Source organism: Prionailurus bengalensis, chromosome C1 (assembly GCF_016509475.1).
Source record: "Prionailurus bengalensis isolate Pbe53 chromosome C1, Fcat_Pben_1.1_paternal_pri, whole genome shotgun sequence".
NCBI lineage: Eukaryota > Metazoa > Chordata > Mammalia > Carnivora > Felidae > Prionailurus > Prionailurus bengalensis.
In genome coordinates, this window is record NC_057345.1 from 176,525,895 (window position 1) to 176,546,776 (window position 20,882).

The 20,882-nt window shown below is 34.2% G+C and overlaps 1 protein-coding gene across 16 annotated transcripts in view; it reads left to right on the forward strand.

Annotated features, from left to right (window-relative positions):
- GULP1 (GULP PTB domain containing engulfment adaptor 1) overlaps positions 1-20,882 on the forward strand; it is a 266,197-nt gene that overhangs the window by 220,470 nt on the left and 24,845 nt on the right. For 7 of the 16 annotated variants that reach the window (XM_043577270.1, XM_043577268.1, XM_043577263.1 and 4 more), the window contains 3 exons: positions 3,015-3,152; positions 18,565-18,681; positions 19,360-19,452. In XM_043577270.1, coding sequence (XP_043433205.1) covers positions 3,015-3,152; positions 18,565-18,681; positions 19,360-19,452 — 348 coding nt within the window. Of the gene's footprint in view, positions 1-3,014; positions 3,153-18,564; positions 18,682-18,877; positions 18,959-19,359; positions 19,453-20,882 lie in introns of all 16 variants that reach the window. The other 9 variants (XM_043577257.1, XM_043577258.1, XM_043577255.1 and 6 more) reach the window with 2 other exon arrangements.

Consider the following 20,882-nt stretch of genomic DNA (forward strand, 5'->3'; position numbering starts at 1 on the left):
TTTCATTGCTAACAAATCAAAGGGCAATCTTGGGAGTCTTAAAATCTTTGAAATGTCTTATCAATTCAATTGTATTACATTTGAATAGAGAACACCTGACTCTTCATATATATTATATAAGAACATAATAGTATCTGACTCTTCACCAATATAGTACATAAGAACGTTAGAGTACCTGACTCTTTACCCATCTATAGAATGTACCGTTTTTTAAATCTTTTAAAAAGAGAAACAAACAAAAAACGATTTACCAGCTTTGCTGAATATCAGTACCCCTAGGAGACTCCTGAGAATGCTGATTGCTGGAGTCCACTCAGGATTTTCAGATCCAGAATCTGCAGAACTAGACTGAGTGTCTCTGTCATAAGAAAAAAAAAACTAAAAACACCTGTTCATGTGACTCTGATACAGCCTGTGTGCAGATATGTATTTAGGAACTACTATTTGAGGAGACCTAAGTGAATCAGAACAAAATCTGTCATTCATTTTATTTTGGTATATTTATTTTATTTAGTCGTAATTAAAAAATATTATGTTCCTAAAGTAAGTTTATTTATAGTAAAATATACATGTATGGGGCAGGATTTAAAAATTCATTGTTAATCTAACATGGACTTCATAGAAAATAGGCTCTTTTTCTATGCCATTTGGATGGATGAAAATAGAAGTGAAAAGCAATCTCAATTTGCTCTAATATCTTTCCGTCTGTATCTTTTCCCCTTCCTGCTTTTCTTACTTGTCCTTCAAATGAGGATTATGCAGTACTGAAAGAGGTGGTATAGTGAATTGGGGATTTACTTATTTTTTGTTCCAACTCCAATAAAATACTGTAGTGTTAAAGTTTAATTGTGTTCTCACTGTGACATTGTGTTCTTGAGTCTGTCCTGTCCCTTCAAAAATTAGTGCTACATTTAAAATTCATAAAGATCTATCACAACAAAAAATTCACTGAAATAATAAAATTTCAAGTTTTAGCTTTTCAGTCTTCTTTTGTAGGAAGATAACTGCTAATTTAAAAAAAAATTATGATGATTCTCAACTGTTATTACCAAAGGCTATCTGTGACCATACTGGTTGGTGAGTGAACAAGGGACTGTGTTTTACCACCGGCTTATGTAAATGGTGTGTTTTCATGTTACTTGTGATTTCTCCTTCAAATGGAAAAAAAAAAAGAATTATCTGTCCATATGATATAGTAATGGTATTTCTTCTGTATATCATTAACATGATTTTTTTTTAATGATTATTTTGAGAGAGAGAGAGAGAGTGAGCATGAGCTGGGGAGGTGCAGAGAGAAAGGGAGAAGAAGAGAATCCTAAGCAAGCTCCTGGCTGTCAGCACAGAGCCCGACATGGGGTTCCATCTCAGGAACTGTGAGATCACGACCTGAGCCGAAATCAAGAGTTGGATGCTTAACCAACTAAGCCACCCAGGTGCCCCTATCATTAACATGATTATACAATTAATAAAGTGGTGTAGACCTGATGTCAGCATTTGGGAACTAGTGTGCCTGGGTATTGTTTGATTGACTATGTTAACATTAAAACAAAAATAAAGTCTGTGAGATACAGACTGGTCATTTGGACAAAGTATATAAAGACAGTCTCATAAAATGTGGTCATTGTCTGTCTTGGCACTAATCACAAGAAAGGAGAGATGTCATCAGAGGCCTCAGTAAGTTGAGCCCCTCTTTCTGGCATTGTTCCTTCCTGCTGTTGAAATGGATGGATCAGGGGCACCTAGGTGGGTCAGTTGGTTAAGCATCCGACTTCGGCTCAGGTCCTGATCTCACAGTTGATGAGTTCGAGCCCCACGTCGGGCTCTGTGCTGACAGCTTGGAGCCTGGAGCCTGCTTCGGATTCTGTGTCTCCCTCTCCCTCTGCCCCTCCCCTGCTCATGCTCTGTCTCTGTCTCTCTCTCTCTGTCAAAAATAAACATTAAAAAAAAAAAGAAATGGATGGATCAGGCTATCTAGTAATGACAAAAACATTACAATCATATAGTATACTTCCTCATTCTAATTTTCATGCTTCTTGATGACTGATCATTTGGTTTATACACAGGGAAAGAATACAGTGCTATAAACAAATTCTCCTAATATTTATGTGTATACCTTATGTACTCATTTTTAGTCTAATGAGCAGTAATGTGAATCAGAGTGATAGATCAAATCTCATCAAGCTGACACATCAAACTCTGAACCTGGAAAGATGTAGTGACAGATGCTATAGTTACAAAATATATAATATGTATAACTATGACAGTATAAAAATGTATTTATTGTATTATTTATTTCTATATATTATTTATTATTTTATATATTATATAATATGCATATTATATAATACATAATATATATTATTTATTTTATACTATCTATTATATAATATACATATCATATGATATATTATTTATTATATATATTATATATGTATAGTTGCAGTGTTTATCTTTCTGATTAGGAGAGTTGATTCAGTAATTTAGATGCTGTATGTATACACCTTCCTGATGAAGACACGTAAAATACAATTTGATATGAAAACTAAGGACGAAATGGTAGTATGTTTCATATGAAATTGTGTGCAGATGAAGTTATGTAATGCTAGTGAGTATCAGTAAGAAAAAATGAAAATGTTCTGGTTAAAAAGGGTCCTGCTAATTATATAACCTTCTGGAAGTATCTTAATTCTCTGGGCCTTAATGTCCTAAATAAAATTTCAAGGTTCAAAGTAATTGTCTCTTAATATCCCTTGTAGCTCAGAAAGTCCTGGCACCCCTGATTCTCTTGTATTTTGCTTCTTTTCTTCTAAGTCCTACTGAGATGACTGCCTTCGTTTAATCTGAGTCAGGAGGTCCATCTCCATTACGTATTTGTTTAAATTTGGGTGTATGTAATTATAAACCAAAGTTTGACAGATGATTGTTTCACCTTTAAAGTCAAGTATAACACAAGCTGGTATTTCAGAAAATGGACAAGAATCTCTTCAACTGTTTATTTCCATTTGTGTTCACAGGAAGTCCAACACAATTGCCAGCTTCATAGAATATCATTTTGTGCTGATGATAAAACTGACAAGAGGGTATTCACTTTCATATGCAAAGATTCTGAGTCAAATAAACATTTGTGCTATGTATTTGACAGCGAAAAGTGTGTAAGTATGCCAGATGTTTTAGGGTGGTTTGCTCTGTTTTACAAGCCAGGAATTGTCTTGTTTCCGGCATTAGTAAAGTATTTGGAAATGAATAAGGTCTGCGAATACTTAGCTACACTAATAGGTTCATCCTGTCATGAGAATATGCTTCAGGATTTCATCCCTAACTGAATTCTCATGTTCATGGGCACAAGCTTGCATGCAGATTTCTTTCCTTAGAACGTCATGCCTGCTTATGTTATGCATTTATTTCTCTTATAATCATTTATTTCTAACTTTAATCTCAAATGTAGCTTAGTAATAGGCACATAATGCAAAGAGTAATGGTGAGCAGAGTATTTTTTTTCTAAAATGTGATGGATATGATAAAAGTAACTATTTTAAACTGCAGGAAATAAAATCTGTATGGCTCCATTAAAAAATCTCCAGTACTTTGAAAAGCTGGTTCTTGATTTTTGTTATTTAGAGAACTTAATATAATGAAAGGTACATAGAATTGTATATGCATGAGTATGTGTCTGTGTGCATGTGTATTAGCTTGTGAATGTAATCTAATGTTCTCAGCAAGTAAAATCAATTAGGGAATTCTAAAGTTAAGTCCTACAATAGTTCTTTTAATCATCTGGAATCTTCAGAAAACCCCATGTCTTGATTATAAGCATAAGCCAATGTTAGTCATAATCTGGTCTGATGTCCTGTTCTAAAACATAAGATATGAATTCCAAACACAGATTGCAGCTATTAATGGCTTTAATGAAGGAAGAACATCTAACCTCAACAACATTGTTGACTTAGATGAAAAAAAGAACTTAATTCATTTATTGCTTATTTTTCATGCTGTTAAAAATAGTAAAGGATTAATAATATTATCACTCCTATGTAATTTATTTCTCTGGTTCCAGTAGGTGAGCTTCTTAAATACCTTTTTATTTGTCCATATAACTCCTACATTAGGTGGACAATAGATGCTCAATAAATTTTTCCTTATAGAAAAAAAGGACCCTATAGAAAATTTTACAAAAAGTAGAGCAAGTTATTATATGTATTTTTAAGCTCTAACGCTCTAAAATGCAAACTAATGTCCTAAGCTTCTTGGCATCATAGTACTTTTTGAGAATTTAATGAACATTATGGAACATCTCATCAGAAAAATATGGTCATCCATATGACAATATTATATGCACAATAAAGCATTTTATATAAAATAAAGTACAAGTTGTTTTTGAAATTTATCCTATTGAATGAATGCATTATATTTAATATCCCAAGTGTTTTTTAAGAGCATGATCATTTGCAGATGTTTTTCTCTATGTGATTGAGAAGATGAAAGTTGATATTTGTTGGATTTCAGCTTCTATGTGTAAGATATCATAACTATTTACCACATACACCAGGCAGTAAACTCAGTTGTCCTTCTTTCTTGCTTTATATGTAGAAATAAACAGCCTTGGGGCCTTTGAAATATTCATAATTATAATTAATGATAAATATTAGCCTTCCTATAGTTTTGTGTCACATGTTTTTATTTGATCCTCATCCAGATTTATTGGATAAAGTATAAGCTTGCCAGAATCCCTGCATAGTTATATTGTTTCAAAAGTATAAACTCTATTTCACCCTAATTGTAATTGTTTGTAATTGATTTCAAGAATTTAAATTCCTTGACCAATTATTCTCTTTGGATATAGCATATTAGCTTCTTTTTTTCTTGAAGGTTGAAAATAATTTATTGTAACATAATTCAGTGGCTTACAGTATTAATGGGTATAAAAGGAGGGCACTTAAAAAAACAAGTTCATTTTGATTGAGGCTTGAGCTCAGGAAATCTATGTTTAACAAGTTCACCAACTGATTCTGCTGCAGGTAGATGGAAGTTGGGACTCTGAAAAGAGGTCCAAGATATTTCTCCAATTATAAGTGCACATGACTTTCATGAACTCAAAGAGGCTATGTTTCATCAGAATTTTATTATATCATTTTCACCTCAAGGTTTTATTTGCTTTAATTGTAATAATGGCTATATTTATAAAATTCATTTGATATGTATGTAGAATTTTGACATGCCATCCTCTTTAATTGTCATTTTAAATAACTAATCATGGAGGATTAAAACAGGAAAAGAAATTATGACCCACTTGGCAGAACTTTTTCTGCTTACTTTACGATACCAAGGCCAGAGAGTTGAGTGACTTTACCAGTTTACAAAGTTAGGTAGTAACAGAATCGGATTAAAATTTAAGACCTTAGATCGTCATTGTAGCATTCATCCCATCATGCTCTATTATTTCCATAACTGTGACCTGTTCCTGAGCCCATTGGCTCTTATTGGGGCTTTTGTCTTATCTACTCATTGTATCTTTTTTTTTTTTTTCAACGTTTATTTATTTTTGGGACAGAGAGAGACAGAGCATGAACGGGGGAGGGGCAGAGAGAGAGGGAGACACAGAATCGGAAACAGGCTCCAGGCTCTGAGCCATCAGCCCAGAGCCTGACGCGGGGCTCGAACTCCGGGACCGCGAGATCGTGACCTGGCTGAAGTCAGACGCTTAACCGACTGCGCCACCCAGGCGCCCCTTCATTGTATCTTTTGAGTACTTCTGTGAAGTTGTTGAGTTTGAAAGACAGATAAAACCGATCATAGTATGTCACAAGACTGGAATTCAGTACTTGAGGATCATTGTGGATCACATGGGGAACTAGAATACCCAGCCTTGCCAAGCAGTAAGGAAGAGAGTCCAAATGAGGAAGCTGAACTTCTTCTTCACCAGGCAGTAATGAAGTAGTGCTCCCCATTCCCATTCCTCTACTGGAATTGTGTCAGAGTAAGCCACTAAAACACTAAGCTTAAATAATTTCTAGTCTTATAATATTCTTTTCTAAAAATTATTTTAATTTTTATTTATTTTTTGAGAAACAGAGAGAGCAGGAGCAGGGGAGAAGCAGAGAGGGGGGAGGGGAGTCAGAGAATCCAAAGCAGGCTGCAGGTTCTGAGCTGCCAGCACAGAGCCCAACACGGGACTCAAACTCGTGAACTGTGAAATCATGACCTGAGCTGAAGTTGGATGCTTAGCCAACTGAGCCACCCAGGCACCCCTATAATATATTTTTTTAATTTATTTACTTATTTTGAGAGAAAGAGAAAGAGAGAAAGTGCAAGCGGGGGAGGGGTAGAGAGAGAGGAAGAGAGAGAATCTAAAGCATTCTCCACAGAGCCTGACATGGGGTTTGATCTCAACCGGTCACTTAAACAACTGAGCCACCCAGGCACCCCAGAGTATTATAATATAATATCCAAAATAAGCAAGATTCAGTTGAAAATCACTCATCATATCAAGAAGTAAGAAGATGTTGAACTAAATAGAAAATTTGAACAGCCCATAACCAGCAAAGAAATTGAATCAGTAATCAAAAATCTCCAAACAAATAAAAGTCCAGGGCCAGATGGCTTCCCCCAGGAATTCTACCAGACATTTAAAGAGTTAGTACCTATTCTCAAATTACTCTGAAAAATAGAAATGGAAGGAAAACTTCCAAACTCCTTCTCCAAGGCCAGCATCACCTTGATTCCAAAACCAAAGACCCCACCAAAAAGGAAAATTATAGGCCTATATCCCTGATGCACACGGATGCAAAAACTCTCAACAAGATACTAGCAAATCAAATTCAATAGTACATTGAAAGAATTATTCACCACAATCAAGTGGAATTTATCTCTAGGCTGTAGGTGTGGTTCAATATTCACGTGATACACCACATTATTAAAAGAAATGATAAGAAGCATACAATCCTCTCAATAGATGCAGAAAAAGCATTTGAGAAAATACAGTATCCAATTTTGATAAAAACCCTCTACAAAGTAGGGATAGATGGCACATACCTCAATGTCATAAAGGCCATGAACAAATTACCCATAGCCAATATTATCCTTAAAGGGGAAAATCTGACAGCTTTTCCTCTATGGTTAGGCATAAGACAGGGATGTCCACTCTCATCATTACTATTTAACATAGTACTGAAAGTCTTAGCCTCAGCAATCAGAAAACAAAAGGAAATAAAAGGCATGCCAATTGGTAAGGAAAATGTCAAATTTTCGCTATATGCAGATGTAGAAAACCCAAAAGACTGCATCAAAAAATTGCTAGAACTAATACATGAATTCAGCACAGTCACAGGATATAAAATCAATGTACAGTAATCTGCACTATACACCAACAATGAAGCAGCAGAAAAAGAAATCAAAGAATCTATCCCATTTACAGTTGCACCAAAAAACATAAGATACTTAGGAATAAACCTAACCAAAGAAGTAAAGCATCTGTACTCTGAAAACTATAGAACACTCAGGTGTACCTGAGTGGCTCAGTTGGTTGAGCGTCTGACTCTTGATTTCAGCTCAGGTCAAGATCCCAGGGTTGTGGGATCAAGCCACACATCAGGCTCCACACTGAGCATGGAGTTTACTTATGATTCTTTCTCTCCTTATGCCCCTTGCCCCCACTTGCACTCTCTTGCTTTCTAAAATAAAAATAATTTTTAAAAAACCTTTAGGACACTCATGAAAGAAATTGAAGAGGACACAAAGAAATGGAAAAACATTCCAAGTTCCCAGATGGGAAGAATATACATTGTTAAAATGTCTATACTACCCAAAGCAATCTATACATATTAATGCAATCCCTATCAAAATATCAACAGCATTTTTCATAAAGCTAGAACAAACAATCCTAAAATTTGTATGGAACCACAAAAGACCCTGAATAACCAAAGCAATCCTGAAAAAGCAAAGCAAAGCTGGAGGCATCACAATTCTGGACTCCAAGCTATATTACAAAGCACTAGTCATCAAGGCAGTATGGTACTGGCACAAAAACAGAACATATACATCAATGGAATAGAATAGAAAACCCAGAAATGGACCCACAATCATATGGTCAACTAATCTTTGACAAAGCAGGAAAGAATATCCAATGGAAAAAAGACAGTTTCTTCAATAAATAGTGATGGGAAAACTGTACAGCATCATGCAGAAGAATGAAAATGGACCACTTTCTAACACAAAAATAAATTCAAAATGGATGAAAGACCTAAATGTGAGACAGGAAACCATCAAAATCCTAGAGGATAACACAGGCAGCAACCTGTTTGATCTCATCTGTAGCAACTTTTTACTAGACGCATCTCTGGAGGCAATAAAAACAAAAGCAAAAATGAACTCTTGTGACTTTATCAAGATAAAAAGCATCTGCACCGTGAAAGAAAAGAAACAATCAACAAAACAAAAAAGCAGCCTACAGAATGGGAGAAGATATTTCAAATGACATATCTGACAAAGGGTTAGTATCCAGAATGTATAAAGAACTCATCACACTCAACATCCACAACCCAAATAATCCAGTTAAGACATGGGCAGAAGACATGAATAGACAATTTTCAAAAGAAGAACTATAGATGACTAACAGGCTCATGAAAAGATGCTTAACATTACTGATCATCAGGGAAATACAAATCAAAACTACCATGAGCGATTCCCTTACACCTGTCAAAATGGTTAAAATCAACAACATAAGAAGCAACAGGTATTGCTGATGTGGCAAAAGGGGAACCCTCTTGCACTGTTGGTGGGAAAGCAAACTGGTACAGCCACTCTGGAGAACAGTATGGAGGTTCCTCAAAAGGTTAAAAGTAGAAGTACCCTGGGACCCAGCAATTGCACTATTAGGTATTTACCCAAAAAACACAAAAAACTAATTCAAAGGGATACATGCACCTCAATGTATATAGCAGCATTATCCTCACTAGCCAAATTATGGAAACAGCCCAAGTGTTGATCAACTGATGAATGGATAAAGATGAGGTATAAATATGCAATGGAATAGTTGTCAGCCATAAAAAAAGAATAAAATCTTGCCATTTGCAATGACATGGATGGAGCTACAGAGTATTATGCTAAGCGAAATAAGTGAGTCAAAAAAGACAAAAACCATATGATTTCACTTATATGTGGAATTTAAGAAACAAAACAAATGAGCAAAGGGAAAAGGAGAGAGAGACAAAACAAGAAACAGACTCTTAACTATAGAGAACTGATGATTACCAGAGAGGGGGTATGGGAGGTATGAGTTAAAAGAAGAAAGAAAATAGAAACAAAAAATACTTTCTAATGTGATTCTAAATAGGCAATTCATAAGGCAATTATATTATAACCTGGAAAGTTGAAGAGATGTAAAAAGAGGTAAGTTTTCTACATGTCACCTGACCTGAAAAATGATAACACTAGTAGTAGACTGTGATTATACAAATATACAAATATATTTGTGATTATAAAAATATAATATGCATCCTAAAGCAATCATTAAAAAAGCTATATAATGAGATACTTTTATTTTATTTTATTTTTTTTTAAATTTTTTTTCCAACGTTTTATTTATTTTTGGGACAGAGAGAGACAGAGCATGAACAGGGGAGGGGTAGAGAGAGAGGGAGACACAGAATCGGAAACAGGCTCCAGGCTCTGAGCCATCAGCCCAGAGCCCGACGCGGGGCTCGAACTCACGGACTGCGAGATCGTGACCTGGCTGAAGTCGGGCGCTTAACCGACTGCGCCACCCAGGCGCCCCAATGAGATACTTTTAAAAGTACTATGGACAAGTCAAATTTTTATTGTAAAAGTATTTCAAAAACTCACATCAATACAGTGAAAAGAAAATAGAGAGAGAAAATAGGTGACAGAAAAGAAAAATTTAAATGGCACACTTAAGCTTTAATGTATCAAAAATCACATTCAGTGTAAATGATCTAAAAACACCAAATAAAAGAGATTGTTAGAGTAAAGAACCCAAATGTCCATCGATGGATGAATGGATAAAGAAGATGTGGTATATATACACGATGGAGTATTACTCGGCAATCAAAAAGAATGAAATCTTGCCATTTGCAAGTACGTGGGCGGAACTGGAGGGTATTATGCTAAATGAAATCAGTCAGTCAGAGAAAGACAAAAATCATGTGACTTCACTCATATGAGGGCTTTAAGAGAAAAACAGATGAACATAAGGGAAGGGAAACAACAATAATATAAAAATAGGAAGGGGGACAAAACATAAGAGACTCATATATATGGAGAACAAACAAAAGGTTACTGGAGGGGGTATGGGAGGGGGGTTGGGCTAAATGGGTAAGGGGCACTAAGGAATCTATTCCTGAAATCATTATTGCACTATATGCTAACTAATTTGGATGTAAATGTAAAAAAATAAAAAATAAAACAAGTTAAAAAAACGAATCCAGGTATATATTTTCTACAAGAAACTTGTTGCAAATATAGTGATATGGGTGATACAGGTAGATTGAAAATAAAAGAATATAAAAATGTATATCATGTAAACATTATTTAAAGCAAAAGTATACTAATATCAGATAAATTAGACTTCAAAATAAAGAAAATTATGAGAGACAAAGAAAGACTTTATATAAAGATAAAAGGGTCATACCACCAAGAAGGCCACCTAAATGTGTATAACCAAACAATAAACTTGCAAAGTAAGTGAAGCAAAAACTGATGGAACTCAAAGGAAACACAGGATAAATAGACTATGAACAATTATAGTTAAAGACTTCACTACTACCACTCTCCCCAAAATTAATAGAACAACTAGAAAGGAAATCATATAGGATATAGAATTACTCATCAACCTTATCAGCCAATGGGATCTGATTAATAACTATAGGGATCTTCATTCAACAACAGCAGAATGCACATTGTCTTCTAGTGTCCAAGGAGTATGTACCAAAATAAACCATATCCTGGACTATAAAATAAATCTGAAATATCGTAAGGAATTGAAACAATAGGGTGCCTGGGTGGCTTGGTTAAGCATCTGCCTTCAGCTCAGGTCATGATCTCACAGTCTGTGAATTCCAGCCCTGAGTCGGGCTCTGTGCTGACAGCTCAGAGCCTGGAGTCTGCTTCAGATTCTGTGTCTCCCTCTCTCTCTGCCCCTCCCTCACTTGTGCTCTCTGTCTCTGTCTCTCTCTCAAAAATAAACACTAAATTTTTTTTTTAATTGAAACAACAAGGAAATCAATTTACAGATCAGTAACAAAATTCTTCAAAAATTGGAGATGAAACATCATACTTGCAAATATCCTGTATGTCAGGATTTCTCAAAGGAAACTTAAAATGCAGTGAAATGTATATAAGTGAAATAGAATGTTATCAGCATTTGTGTAATGCAGCTAAAACAGTGCCGAGAGAAATTTATGACAACTAAATTAATACATTAGAGAAAAGGAAGTCTCAAGTCAATGATCTAAGCTCCTATTTCAAGTCCTTAGAAAACAAAACATCAAAACAAACTCAAAGGAAGAAAATAAGAATGATAAAAGGAGAAATTAATAAAATTGAAAACAAAAACAATAGAGAAACTAAAGAAACAGAGCTGGTTCTTTGAAAGATCATAAAAGTATCTAAATTTTAGTGAGATTAGCAAAGTAAAAATGAAAAAGAAAAGACAGTAGTTACCAGTGTCAGGAATGAAACAGATTTAACTGCAGACCCTCAGATAGCAAAAGAACAATAAGAGAATACTAAAAATAACTGTATGCACAAAAAATTGACAATATAGATGAATTGAATTAATTTCTTAAGAGATAAATACTACCATAAATCACCAAACATTAAATATATAACTTGGATAGCCCTCTAACACCAAAGGTAATGGAATTTATAATTTAAAACTTATTAAAAGAAAACTCTTCATGCCTAGATGGTTTCACTGGAGGAATCTATAAAATGCTTACAGAGGAATTAACATCCTACACAACCTATTTCAAAAAACAGAAGAGATGAGAGCACCCCTCAATTCATTTTATGAAACTAGTGTATTCTCTAATACCAAACCAGACAAAGACAGTGAAAAAGAAACAAACTAGAGACCAAGCTATATCCCCAAGGAATATATATGCAAGAATTTCTCATGAATTATTAGCAAATATAATTCTGCAATATATAAAAGGAATTATACACCAAGACCAAGTAGAGTGTGTTCCAGGGATACAGTCTTGTCCAACATTAAAAAATCCAACCATGTGATCAATCATGTTAATAGGCTTTAGAAGAAAAACCATATGATCATATCAGTCAATGCTTAAAAAATTGTAAAAATCAACACTCATTCAGGGCTAGAAACTCAGAAAAATAGTAGTATAAGAAACTTTATTTGACAAAGAACATTTAAAACTATAGGTTAATTTTACTTAACGGTGAAAAAGCTGAATGCCTTCCTCCCAAGACTGAGAACGAGGCAAGGATTTTTACTCTACTACTCTTACTAAACACAGTCCTGGAAGTTCTAGACTTCGCAATAAGGCAAAAGAAGAAAATCAAAAGCAAAAGATTGTAAAGGAAGAAATATTACTTCAAAAGATTCCAACAAAAACACCTAGATCTAATAAACGAGTTCAACAAGGTGGCACAATACATGATAAACATACAAAAATCAATTGTATTGCTGTATATGAGCAATGAACACATGGATACAAAAATTTACAATTGCTTAAAAAAATACATAGGTGTAAATCTAACCAGAGATGTAAAACTTGTACAGGACTTATATGCTGAAAATTACAAATTGCTTATGAAAGAAATAAAAATAGATATAGACACAAGGAGTGATATGCAATGTTCATGGATTGGGTGACTGAATCTAGTCTGTATGTCAGTTCTCTCCAAATTAATGTACAGGTTTAACACAATTTCTGTCAAAATCATAGCAAGATTTTTTTTATAGGTATAGGCAAGAGGATTCTAAAATTTATATAAAAAGGCAAATGAACTAGAATTGCTAAAACAGTTTTGAAAAAGACCAATAAAGTAGAAAAAAGTTTACCCTATTTCAAGACTTACTACATACTTACAGTAATCAAGACTGTGTAGTTTTGGTGAAGGTGCAGAGCAATAGATTAATGAAACAGAATGGAGAACACAATAGTCAATCCACACAAATATATCCCACTGATTTTTGATAAAGGCACAAAAGTGATGCAACACATGCAAAATGAGAAAGATATCCTTTTCAATAAATGGTGCTTGTGAAGTTGGACCTCCATGGGTAAATAAAATGCACATTGACTTAAATCTCACATCTTATACAAAAATTAACTGAAAATGCATCATGGACTTAAATGTAAAATGCACAGCTATAAACATTTAGAGAAAAACACAGGGAGAATCTTCAGCGTGTAGGGATAGGCAGAGTTCTCAGACTTGACACCCAAACCAGGACTCATAAATGGAAAAGGTGGCAAATTGGGCTTCATCAAAAATAACATTTGTGTGTATGCATGAAAGACCTTATGAAGAAGATAATAAGATTACCTAGAATGAGAGAAAATATTTACAAACTTACATCAGACAAAGAACTTTCAAAACTCAACAGCATGAAAACAATTTATCAAATTTGAAAGTGGGCATAAGATATGAAGGATCATTGCATTGAAGAAGATAGTCAGATGGCAAATACACGTGAAAATATGTTAACATTGGTATCCATTAGGGAAAGGCAAATTAAAATCAAAATGAGGGATCACTATGCAACTATTAGAAAGACTATAATAAAAAATAGTGGGAATACCAGATGTTGGTGTGGAGATGGAAATATGGTGCACTTGTACATAGCTATGAGAATATAAATTGGTACAAACACTGCCATAAACAGTGGGAAATTTCATAAAACACTAAACATGCAACTATAACATGGTCCATTTTAGCATTTATCCCAGAGAAATAAAAAATGTGCATGTACACAAAAACCTACACATGAATGTTTACAGCAGCTTATTAGTAATAGTCCCAAAGTACAAATATCTCAGATAATGGGTGAATGGCTAAACAAATTCAAGTACGACAAATTCATGGGATACTACTCAGCAAGAAAAAGGAGTGAACTAGTAATACATGCAACAACTTCCATGACTCTCCAGATAATTATGGAGTGAAGAAAGTCAATCCCAAAAGCTTACATACTATATGATTCCATTTCTATAATATTCTTGAAATGACAGAATTAAAGAAATGAACAGAATAGTGATTTTCAGGGTGTAAGGAAATTGTAAGGGTAGACTGGAAGAGTGTGTGGCTATAAAACAGCAAGATGAAGGAATTTTGTGGTGATGGAATTATTCTGTATATTGATTATATTAATATCCATATTGGTTGGTGTGATTTGTAAGATAGTTTTTGCTTGTTTGTTTGTTTTTTGTATTCTTTTACCAATGGGAGAAAGTGCAGGAAGACTACCCAGGATCTCTCTGTATTATTTCCTATAACTGCTTATTAATCTTTAAAAAAAATCCTGGAAAATAATTTATGCCCTATTTGGTCCAACCCTTTCATCTTATTTTAGGGAAATCTAGGCCAGAGAGAGTTAGTGCCTTCCTCAGAGTCACAAAGCTAGGTAGCAACAGAAGCAGAATTACAGTCCAAGAAACTAGATTCCCATTTCACATTCTTCCATCATGACATATTATTCCCATGACTGTGACCTCTCCAGCCATAGTCGCTCTGCTCTTCCTGGGGCAAAGCTTCATTCTCTTAATTACACGTATTTTATATATTCAGTACCTCTGTGAATTTCTAAGAGCTTGCTTGAAATTTAGATGAAGGCCTACCCTAGTATGCCACAAAACTGGAACTTAACTTTATTGGTATCATGTCATGTTATTATGATTTAATATTTATACAACTACTGTAGTCATCTCATTAAGTTTAAGAAATGAAATTAGAATAAGGATATTCATTATGATATGACTTATTTGGTTTCTGTAATATAAGGTGAATATACAGTCACTATGAACTGTGTAGCCATCATGTTTTCACAGCTTTGTTTCCAAATGTTAATATATATACTTTATTCACTGGATATTGCACTTGTTAAAATTTAAGTAGTAGCCCCAGTAAGCAGATGAAAGCTTCTTCCTACGTACACATTTTCTTTAATTATGTTGAGTGAGATGTAAATAAGGCAAAGTTTAAAACTTCTCTCTTACTCTTTCACTAATTGCGAAAAAGGGTTCATGTGTCAAAAGAATTATATGTTATTAGTAATAGAATAATAAAGCTTTCACAAGCTTTATTTGTAAGCTATTTATTATATATTCTTATTAATCTCATGTTTGCCTTGTAATAATTTTTTGAAATAATTTTTTTTTTAATTTAAAACATTCTTGCTCTTTGTATTCATTAAATGATCGGGGGGGGAAATCTTCTTAGCTTAGTCATTCATGAAACTGGGCTGATATGGGGCGCCTGGGTGGTGTAGTCAGTTAAGCGTCTGACTTCAGCCAGGTCACGATCTCACGGTCAGGGAGTTCGAGCCCCGCTTCAGGCTCTGTGCTGATGGCTCAGAGCCTGGAGCCTGTTTCCGATTCTGTGTCTCCCTCTCTCTCTGCCCCTCCCCCGTTCATGCTCTGTCTCTCTCTGTCCCCAAAATAAATAAACGTTGAAAAAAAAAATTAAAAAAAAAAAAAAGAAACTGGGCTGATGTAATTACTCAACAAGGAAATTCAAATTAAAGACACTTTGAGATAGCATCACTCATCCAGTAAGGTGACAAAATAAAAAGACTGTTCGTCAATGATGTCAGTGAGAATGAGAAGCAACTAGAACTCTCTTATTGCTGGTGGGAATGTAAAATGGTACAATTACGTTGCAAAAACAGTTCAGCGGTTTCTTATAATGTCAAACATAGAGCTATTCTATGATTTAGCATTTCCACTGTAGATATTCAGATTTTGAAAACAGACGTCCACAAAATGATTTTAGAAGAATGTTTGTAGCCGTTTTATTTATAACTAAGATATAGCAAATGATACAACATCTGAGAAACTCCAAAAGAAGCCAGACAAAAAAGAATATATACTATATGGCTCAGTTTTATGGATACAAGGACAGACAAAACTGATTTATGGTGATGAAATTATAGCAATGGTTACACATAAGAAATGTGATTTGACTGAAAGTAGACATTGGAGAACTTTCTGGGATGATAGAAATATACTATATGTTTAGTGATATGGTGGATATATAGGTATACACATTTATCATAACACAATCTGTGCAATATGATCTATACATTTTTATTGCTTATAAAAAAATCTGAGGCTTGTAGAGCCAAATATTTTGGATATGAATTCAGATTCTCGCCTCACAAACTGAGACCTTCCAGAATTGCAGCCCCGAGGTGCCTGGTTGGTTCAGTCGGTTAAGCATCTGACTTCGGCTCAGGTCATGATCTCATGATTCGTGGGCTCGAGCCCTGCGTAGGGCTCTCTACTGTCAGTGCAGAGCCTACTTTGGATGCTGTTTCCCTCTCTGTCTCTCTCAAAAATAAATAAACTTAAAAAAAAAAAAGAATTGCAGCCCCCATATGTATTATGGAGGTAATAATAATCCCCATCTCATAGATTCATTATGAGAATCAAGTGAGGTAATGTATGCAAAATATTTACTAGGGAACTAAGTTCTGTTTTAAGAAAAAGACATGTCTTATCATAAAAAGATCATAAAAAGATTATGATTTTTTAAAAGTTATTGTAAACAATTATAACAATATCAAATGTTATTAATGATGAAACAACCTTGTTACCACTGAAATGATTCTATGTAGTGTACATCTTAAGTATTTGAGGGTAATATATTGTCTTATTAAGAGGACAATATAATTTAAAAAGTAGAAAAAAATCATAGTTTACAAATATATCTTATTGTAAAACAAATACAATGAACACATCACCTAAAATTTTAAAGTTAGAGATATAAAAAAATAGGTGATCATACAATCTATTATAACCACATTTACTATGTTTTAATATTATATGTGATCCTAGCAATCAATGCAACTCATTTTTTTATATGTAAACTTTTTCATTAGTTTGAATCATTGAGTACGTATAGTTTGGTATCTGGCATTTTCATTTCTTTAATATTCCTTAATGTAGCTTTCCCCCCCTTTTTTCTACTTTTGTTGTAAGACCAATGGTATTTAATATAATTTTCAGCATATATTTTGTATTTTTTAGTTTCCTGAGTTAAACACTATAAATTTCTTTTTTGATGACTAAAAGCCCTCCTTAAACATTTAGTGAACTACAAAAATGACAATGTCTTAATAAAATCTGTGTTATTCATAAAAAAGACTCAACTATAGAGAACAAACTGTGGGTTGCTTTAAGGGAGGTAGCGGGATGGGCTAAATGTGATGGGGATTAAGGAGGGCACTTGTGTGATGAGCACTGAGTGTCATATGTAAGTGATAACTCACCAAATTCTACTCCTGAAACTCATATTACACCATATGTTAACTAACTAGAATTTAAGTAAACACTTGAAACATTAAAAAAAAACTTATTAAAAAAGCATATTTTCAATTTAGATTTTTAATAGCATATCACAACGTTTTAGGATTTGCAGCAATTAAAGCGTGGCATTTTCAAGATTTAATATTACCACCAGTTTTTAATGTCATCTGGAAGTCTTATAGCTCAATAGGACTTATTCATGATGTGTTAAATCAATTAATGCCTCTACCAATCTTTTTAAATAAAATGTTAATAAACTAAATACATTTTTATTTAGTGTTTACATTGTGCAAGACACTGATACCATCCAGGTATGAATGAGGAAGGAATGAACTGGTGGACCCAGGACATCTGTGGCAGTTTCTGCTTGATCAACCAGAGACTGAATTGTTTATAAGGCCAAATTCAAATGATAGATCTATGCTGTTTAACTGAACAACAAATAATATGGCTTACTATCACTTAATATTGGGAGGTTTCATATAAAAGTTCAGATTTCTGACCTCATCTCACATATTTAAAATCTGACAACTCTGAGTTGGAATTGCCCATTTCCACAAGCCAACAATGAATTGGAACTGAGTTCTCCACTTAGGGCATACCTCAAGTTTTCCGGGACACCACCCAGTCCGCCTCATTCAAGTTACCTGCCATGTTCAACATGCCCTCCTCATTAAGAAGAGCAAATAAGTATCAAAGAGAAAAGAGAGACTGCAGTTTGGGCACTGTGCTTTCTTTTAATAGGCGCCACATATTTGATGAAAGAAGAAAAACAAACTGGGAAAAAATACTATGATAAAATAGATGAGAGGGTGGATAGAACTCTTGCTTCCAACTTCAACAGCTTTCATTTAATGACCAAAACTTTGTTAATGTTGTGCATGGGTAGGCACTGAATTATCATGTTAGCAGAGACTACTTGGTTCATTTACTACCTCTCTTACCTGCAGCCGTCTCCCTTTTGAAGTTCCTCATGTGAATGTTTTTCTTGATTCAAAGAACAGTCTAACATGACATAGTATTGTTAAAATGCAAATCTTCTTTGAATTTTACAAAGGCTGAAGAAATAACTTTAACAATTGGCCAAGCATTTGACCTGGCATACAGGAAATTTCTAGAATCTGGAGGGAAAGATGTCGAAACAAGAAAACAGATCGCAGGATTACAGAAAAGAGTGAGTAAACTAAACTTTTTGTTTCACATTTGTGTGATGTAAGTACAGGGAAACTTGCATATCATCAAACAAATTTAGAAGGCCTGCCATTAAATTTCCCCCACACTGATTGGAACTGCTTTCACTGTGTTCCTATAATTTTTCATTCCTGATCCCCTGCACAGTTTTTAACCATTTTATATTGAATTCCCACAAGAACTTAGTGTTCTCATGTGACTTTGCTTCACTTCCTGATGCTTCTCATGGGGATCAGAGCAGCAGAAGCAGCAGATGCTGGGTAAGTGGTTTCCCATGCAGATCAGATTCCTTTGTAATTAAATTACACCCTTTCTCCACTCTCTTCAAAATCATCATAAGCAAGTTTCACTGTCTTGCGGTTATACTCCAAGATTATGGGTAACAGATTGCATAGTGCAACAAGAAAACACAAAGATGAGGTATTAGAAACATGGAATTTGCACACATGTAAAAACATATTTTAAATTTAATAATATCTTTCCAGTGACCTAGAATTCCCTGATGTTTCCCAGCTTTTATCAAATAATTTTGTCCCCTGTGCAAAGAGTACATTAAAATTTTAAATAATATGAAATCATATTCATTAATGTAGCCAATATAACAGCCAGTATCTTACAAGAACAAATTTCTGAAGGTTATTCAATAATCATTGCTTTTTAGATTCAAGACTTAGAAACCGAAAACATGGAACTTAAAAACAGAGTGCAAGATTTGGAAAGCCAATTAAGAATAACCCAAGTATCAACATCTCCAGTAAGTATATAGACTATGTGCATGTTATCCTTAGAAACAAGACTTCTTGGGGATAAAACATCTCTGGATTATCAGCTCTGTGATGTTGCAAATAATACTCTGGGATCAGTAATTTAAAACTAAACATGGGTAGAGATGAAAGGTGCTAATTAAAAAATTACAATTACCTAGGTAGTTCTGACCAGAGTTGTTTTTTCATGTTGCTCTTTTTGCTCATGTTTTGTAGAATAAGTCCTCTCTCAGTTTGTGGCATATTCTTTCTTTTATTTCTATTGATTACTATTTACTGAGGTTAGATTTAAGGACCTAAGCCAATCTACCCTTGGAGTGTTGAATTTCGTTATAGAAATTGAATTGTTTACAAGACTGACTTTGGTTTCTTATATTGCATAGCAAGGGTTTCCACTGGGAGTGATACAGTTGTATTTCAGATGCTAAAATGAATGGTAGTCTCTGCAGACAAGTCTCAAATATTTATAGTTAAATTGTTTACTTTTGGTTTATCATAGATTTGAAATCCTTTCCCCAATACCATGTATGATGTCATTTTTTTTTGCGATTTTGGCTAAGCGAATCTTTTGGAGGAGGAAGACGGAATTTAAAACAACATTTTTTTCTGGCAAAATATATTTAGAAAACTGTCTTTCTTCTTGAATCATCTGTGCTACCGATCTCTAGTAAAGTATGTTTTATTTTGCATTTTAAAAATAGGAATCTATAACATGGAATGATGCTACAAACTAAAACACAATTATGGCATTTACAGACTTTTAAAAAGAATTTTTGTTTCTAATTTTTATTTGCAAGTCCATTTTGGTTCAGACTCTAGGCTAACTCAGTGGAAAGATCTATCTATCTATCTATCTACCTATCTAATATTTCACCAATTCTTCATCCTAAAAATGCTTGTATAAGGAATTTTATTCAGGTTTTCAAATTGGCGTGCCCTGGAAATGGTTCAAAAATTCTTCTTTCTTTTAAACTCACACTTTTCCATCTTTCTCGCTGAAGCAGTTGTCATCTCCTTTGCTTGACATATACATATGGTAGTGGGGCTGATATGGCCAAAATGAGAGAGCTTGGGAGTGAGGAGGTTCCTACATTCCTATGTACCTTTGTTATGCACAATGAGACGTCTTTATTATAATATTCCTTCCTGTTTTTTTTCTTCTCTTCACTGCTATCATTGTTTGCTTCTCATCAGGATTATGATTTTTTTTTTCTTGCCTCCCTGGTCCCAAGGAATAGAGAATCAGCTCAAACTCCTTCCAACATTGGTCCCAAAATGGAGTAATACCATTTTGTGTTTTGTTGAAAGTCTTACTATAAGTTATCTTGTGAAACAAACTATAAGTTATGTGAAATAAACATAAATGAAAGGAAGTTACCTTCTTAAGCACTCTTAATAAAGCGTTGTTCCTAGATCTCAT